The sequence below is a fragment of the Zeus faber genome, assembly GCF_960531495.2.
Source record: "Zeus faber genome assembly, chromosome: 10".
In the NCBI taxonomy this organism is placed as follows: domain Eukaryota; kingdom Metazoa; phylum Chordata; class Actinopteri; order Zeiformes; family Zeidae; genus Zeus; species Zeus faber.
This window is the reverse complement of record NC_137199.1, coordinates 22,458,624-22,464,881: the sequence shown is the minus strand read 5'-3', so window position 1 is coordinate 22,464,881 and position 6,258 is coordinate 22,458,624. Positions and strand designations below refer to the sequence as shown.

The 6,258-nt window shown below is 49.0% G+C and overlaps 1 protein-coding gene across 1 annotated transcript; it reads right to left on the bottom strand.

Annotated features, from left to right (window-relative positions):
* Positions 1–658: 658 nt before the first annotated feature.
* Positions 659–5,760, bottom strand: xiap (X-linked inhibitor of apoptosis). Its single transcript, XM_080008376.1, has 8 exons — positions 5,645–5,760; positions 3,473–3,742; positions 2,806–3,367; positions 2,394–2,493; positions 2,161–2,239; positions 1,945–1,981; positions 1,658–1,840; positions 659–1,519 (listed from the first exon to the last, which is right to left on the bottom strand). The coding sequence occupies exons 2-8, from the start codon at positions 3,737–3,739 to the stop codon at positions 1,326–1,328; spliced, it is 1,422 nt and encodes a 473-aa protein (XP_079864502.1). The 5' UTR covers positions 3,740–3,742; positions 5,645–5,760; the 3' UTR covers positions 659–1,325.
* Between the last annotated feature and the right edge of the window lie 498 nt (positions 5,761–6,258).

The following is a 6,258-nucleotide window of genomic DNA, read 5'->3' as shown; positions in this document are numbered from 1 at the left end:
AGGCAGACAGGAGTATTACAGCACGGGTAGTGAGACACCTAGAGGCAGACAGGTTTTACAGCACGGGTAGTGAGACACCTAGAGGCGAGACGGGGTATTACAGCACGGGTAGTGAGACACCTAGAGGCGGGACGGGGTATTACAGCACGGGTAGTGAGACATCTACAGGCGGCACGGGGTATTACAGCACGGGTAGTGAGACACCTAGAGGCAGACAGGTTATACAGCACGGGTAGTGAGACACCTAGAGGCAGACAGGTTATACAGCACGGGTAGTGAGACACCGAGAGGCAGACAGGTTATACAGCACGGGTAGTGAGACACCGAGAGGCAGACAGGTATTACAGCACGGGTAGTGAGACGCCTAGAGGCGGACAGGAGTATTACAGCACCATCATAATTAGTCTGTATAGCGTCACTAGAGTGCGACATCCAGTGGCCGCTTCCGATACTGCAACGTTAAGCCAAAATAATGTTGTGTCACGGAGCGCGCCGTATTTCCCATGGGAATCGACCACATTGGACGTAACTCGCCGCACGCAGGAGATAAAGTACAGAGAAATCCAACACGACTCCCCAAGTTATTTGAATTTGACTTGGTTGAGTTTCTCTTTGCAAAAATTAAAAGCTAGAAACATTTTTTTAAGGACAAGGCATTTATTTCAAATGTCATCACGGGACAGGTTGTGAAATGGGCTGAAAAGCAAAAGTACTTCCCCAACAAAATTACATATGCAGATTACAGAATACACATGTTTTGTGACCGAGGACATATTTGTCAAAACTGATCGCAGAACGTTAACAGAAGACACTCGGGGAAGCCAGAACTGAACCTGGAATGTATGCAAACCAGGTACAAATAATAACTGGGACAAAAAGGTCCACAACATCGAGTGATTTGAAACCAACAGTTTAAAGTTTTTTTTTTTAAATCCAATTTAAACCATAACAATAAAAATATATATATATACACACACTGAGTATTCTATATAAATGAGAAAGGCACTTCTGGAAAGGAATTTGAGGCAAAGCGTCGCGTGCTTTAGTGTCTTCATTCATTTATCAACTAACACTATTACTATTCTATGAAGTCTAAACAGGAAAGATAACCATCACTGATTGTGAAAATAAAGTTAATATCATATGTACATTCCCTTATTCACATTCTCTCTCACGCGCGCACTCACTCACACACACACACACACACACACCTTTAATATAATATGACCCAATGTACATATATATTTTTTTATTTTGATTATAAAATCACGGGTGAGGAAGCAGCGTAGACGTTTGTCCTGGACTTGCATTGCTGCAGGGAATGATTATGCGATGTACGTCTTCAGCTTCTGCGTGATGGCGCCGCAGCAGATGGGACACTTGCTGAGGGACTCGGAGCACTCCTTGCAGCTGACCAGGTGACCGCAGGGGATGAAGACCACGCTGATGTCCCTGTCCATACAAATCTTGCACTGTTTCTCCCTTTGGAGCTTTCGTAGTTTCTCGAGCGGGTCCTCCTCTGGGTGGGGGTGATTTATATTAGTATGCAGCTGATTATTGGTTATAAAAGGAATAAACCGTCGGTCCTGAATACAGTGACAAAACAGGCGGTTTGTTGATATTTGGCGGGTGACGTACGAGCCCGTAAAGCACTTACCTCCTCCCTCAGACGAGGCGGCGTCACCGGGCTGAGTCTTTTGGAGGCAGTCGTGCACGAGCGCCTCCAGGCTGGAGTAGTTGGACCCCGTCCGTCTGAGCTTCTCCAGGATGGTTCTCTCCACAGAGGTGGGCTCAAAACCCATTTGTATGGCCCGCCGAGCAAAGTCCGATTCCAGAACGCCTAAATACAGAGGCGGTCGTTCATATTCACACTCTTCGGCGCACGACAACACAACTCTTTGACTTTCAAAGTTAGAGAAAAAAAAAGGGGGGGGGGATATTTACCATTGTGGTGATGGGAAAAGCCGTTCTGACTTGAAGTCTGGGAATAAATAAAAACGGGGTATTACCACATAATGTCAAAGCTATGACAGCATGTATTAACATACATAGCAATGTGACAGACAATGCGTTAAGCTACACGGTGTTAATGAATGGTAATAAGTGGCATGTTTTGAAGGTCATCCAACAACGAGGTTTGAAATTTCACATCATACATACAGCGCTGCTTCGTTGTGGCGCTTGTAGCTGAACTGTATTGACAAATTCGGGTCCCTTTTCTGCCAGCAGGAAGCTACATCTGGTGCAAAATTGTAAAAAGAGAAAAGAGGTCAAGGGCGCATGAGGAAGGAAATTAGAAAAAATAGAAATTGGAAATTAGAAAAAAAAATTCCCCTCTGTGTATATGTCTGCAGCTGGGCACGACAAAGTTTTTATTTTATTTTATTTTTTACCCTGGGTAGTGTCTAGCGTGTTCTTCCCAAGGGTCCTCCTCTGGCTGCCAGCCTTTCAGACCTCCACCACAGCGGAAGCACTTGACCCGGTCTTCGATTCCTGAATCAAGACAATACATTTTTTAACCGACTGAAAACACTTTTATGGTCAAATGTTAAAATGCATAATGATAATAATAATAAAAACACCACACTGGTCATAGCAATTTTTAAAAGGTCCATAAAAAAAAATTAATAAATCAAATGTGACTGTAGCATAAATTCATTCATATATACACATCATTACAGAGATACCACCGGCGTGTGTGTCACGTGTAAATAGGGTGATTATTTTAGCTCCCCAGGCATCCTCTAGATCGGACGTTTCTCATTTGAGAGAAGACTAGTAAACTAACCACCTTCCCATGTGTACCTGCGCTGTAGAAGCCGGCTCTGGCCAGTCTTTCACTATTGATGGGATGTTGGATCCTTGTGAAACTATTCAGTCTTTCCTCAAAGCTCTCCATCGGCTCCAGGGAGGGTGTGCGTGGCACCACGCTCTCCTCCGCCGTCTCCATCTCCTCAAATTCCGGCGCCGGGACGTTTCCCACGTCGTGGCCGAGGATGAAGAAGCAATAGGGGAAGTGCTTGGAGTGTTCCTCCCAGGCGGTGTCACCCGCCTCCCAGCCCGCCAGCATCCCCCCGCAGCAAAAGCACTGCACCCTGTCGCTCTCGCCGAGGTAGTAGAGACCGGCTTGGGCCAAATCACGGGGCCTGACTGGGGCGGAGGAGGGCCACGCGGCGTAGGTCCGATGGCGCGCGTCCTCGCGGCTCATGTGGGGGACCATGGGATACCTTGACTCATCGACCACTTCTCCCCTTCTCAGACGAAACTCCATGTCTTCCACGTCCTCGTCGTAAGAGGAACCGTTACTGGGGCCGGGATTGAAACTGGCCCGGTGGGTGCAGCTGAGGAACGTGCACGATGGGGAAACCTGTGGCACAATGACAGGAGACGGCTCTTCAGAAGAAACACCACACACGCACAATTTTAACCATCTGTTCTGGAAAACGCGAAAGGCTTTGAGTCGTCATGTTACCTCTTTGTGCCTCTCCACTGGTATGTCTCCCCTGCACCAATTCTCCACAGTCTTCATGCAGCTGAAGCAGCGGACGCGATCGGTGTCCCCAGTGAAGTAGAAGCCGGCGCGGGCCAGTCTCTCCGCCGAAACCCTGCGGGCCACGCCGGAGCCACGGAACGATTCCAAGCGGCGGTTCAGCAGGGACCAGTCGACACAGTTGTCCGCCTCCAGATCAGCGTTCCGATTGCAATGAGCCATGCTCGCACCCAGGCTGCCTGAGGTCATCGACTGAATGAACAAGAGAGGGAAAGAATAGTCAAAATACACAAATGTTCATCTTCTGGTGAAAATAAACAAGATTATTCCTGGCAAAAAAATTTTTTTTTAAAAGTCATAGGGAATCAATGTGAACGTTCACGGTTGCTATGGACTCCGGTCACCATTTTTGGAGTATCACTTCCATTCAATTGCGTAGAGAAATAGATCAGATATACAGAATGTACAAAAATGCCAACCGACGTTCATCACAACGCGAGCGATCCCCCAAATACGGTGGCTTGCTCCAGCTCCACGTTGCCTATTGGATCACCGACGAAGAGCTCTCAAATTTGTAACAACTTGATAAAAATAGAGCAATGTTCGGAATCGTATACGTACATGCGTGGGTATTGAAGAAAACGGCTTTTCTTCGTTTGTCGGTTCGTTCAACTGACGGACTCCTGCGACGCCCAGCGTTATAAGACACAGTTGTCCGCAGGGCGTGCTGTGACGTCACAAAGACCGTTCGCCTCCCTCTCACCCCGGTCGCCACGGCAACAGGGGGCGCGGGGACTTCCCCTAATGCGTTTGCACGGGCGACCGGATCGCCGCGCTCCGTTCTCCCAACGGATACTTCTCGTACACCACTTTGTCCGAAAACAAACCAACACGTAAAAAAAATAAAAGCGTTCAACTTTGTAAATCGTTAGCCAGCGCCGCACACTCTGCAGCCGGGAGAGAGAGAGAGAGAGGGAGGGAGGGAGGGAGGGAGGGTGGGACCGGCGTGGTGGTGCGGGTTCGGCTCCCAGCCCGAACACGCACGGGCCACGTGAACCACACTCCCGTCTGAAGAGGACGCCAAACACCGCAGCACGATGTTTCGGCACCAAAACCAACTTGGCAACCGGCCTGCGACGAAACCATTCCAAACATCGAGGACAAGAGAAACCACGATCACCGAATGACGGTGTTACTGTGCTATGTGGCGCAGCATTGCGCCTTAAATGCACATTAAACGGCTGGTATGACGAACGAGTCAAGGGTGGGGGTCAACACCATCACCTCCCATTACACGGGGGGGGAACCACGCAGGGCGAATAGCTCGTTCAATCCGAACCCACTACGCAGCCACGACAGGATTCGCGCATCGATCTCCCCCGACCTCGTAGACTCTCCGCCTCCTTCTTGGCATTTCAAACAGGGCCCCGTTGAACTTTAAGCCTCCGCCGAACCAGAAATGAGCCGACACGTCAACAATCTGTCACACCGTTGTTGGTTAGTGATTTATTAAATAATAATAATAATAATAATAATAATAATAATAATAATAATAAGTCTGGTGATTTATCTATTCATTGCTTGCATTTAATGTCTGTTTGCGGCACTTTTAAACTGCCCCTGCGTGCGAAACGTGCCACACGCACACACGCCGCCGCGGCTTGTTGCTTCTTGCGGTTACCAGTCAGTTGGATCGGCCTGTCGCCTAATAAGCCCGTGTCGGTTATTTGATGACTGGGGCATTGCTGTCGGGTGACGTGCGTTCTGGAAAAGTCAGGGCTTTGACCCCCACCCCCCCCCCCCCCCCCCCACCTCCCGGCAAGCAAAACAAACCTCAGGCTGGACGGAGCTCTCCCCCTGACAGCTAGCATGTAGCACGTAGCACGTAGCCTACGCGCAAAGCTTCGGTGGCCGTTGGCGCAAGAGCTCCGGATAATCCGCACCCCAACAAACGTGCCAACTTTTGGCACCATAAAGACCCCGCAAATCAACGGCATTGCCACTTCCCCGTGGATATAAAGTCGGGTTCGGTGGTAGTCAAGGCAGGCTAAGCTAACTCCCCGCTAGCTTGCGCTACAGTCAACCCCCCCCCCCCCCCGTCATGTCAGATTAAAACACACCCCCCACCCACCTTAAAATCCAACGAAAACCTACCGTCGGACTCCTCGAAGCCAAACGATGTCCGCCGCCTGTCGCTCAAACGATCCCCAGCGAGGACCCTGCACACGCCCGGCGGGTTGGAGAGCAGCGTCCCACTCGCACCAGCTGACCCCCGCGGCGTGACGTAGAGGAAGACGTCGGACGGAAGTTCGACGTCCGCGGGAGGTTTGCGGTTCGTTCGGTCCGTTGACAAACCGAACGGAAAAAAAGGGAACCAGGCGACCCTTGGTTTCCCGTCGGGGAATCGAATAAGTAATACATCTGTATTTCAACCTTTATTTCTTTTAATCGAGGGCATTTATTATTATTATTTTTTTTTTTTTTTCGGAATAAAAAATAAATAAATAAATATATATATTCATTTTTATTATTTTACTGTTCTCTCTTTTATTCTTATGATTCCCAAATTGGTGTGATGCGCACTGCTGTGTGTTATTTACCAAAAATAAATACTAATAATAATAATAATAATAAAATAAATAAAGGCAGCAACCCCGTGCGACCCCACACCATTTGGGGCCACAGAGACCGACCGACCGACCGACCGACCGACCGACAGACACCCCCCCCCCCCCCCCCCCCCCCAAAAAAAAAGCAGCAATCAGATG

Bases quoted from the DNA above. Each gene is read 5' to 3' on its own strand.
- xiap (XM_080008376.1), bottom strand. From the start codon at position 3,739: ATGACCTCAGGCAGCCTGGGTGCGAGCATGGCTCATTGCAATCGGAAC. The intron at 2,240-2,393 runs GTAAAAAATAAA...ATTTTGCACCAG, and splicing joins CACGCTAGACACTACCCAGG to ATGTAGCTTCCTGCTGGCAG. The intron at 1,520-1,657 runs GTAAGTGCTTTA...ACCCCCACCCAG, and splicing joins CGCCTCGTCTGAGGGAGGAG to AGGAGGACCCGCTCGAGAAA.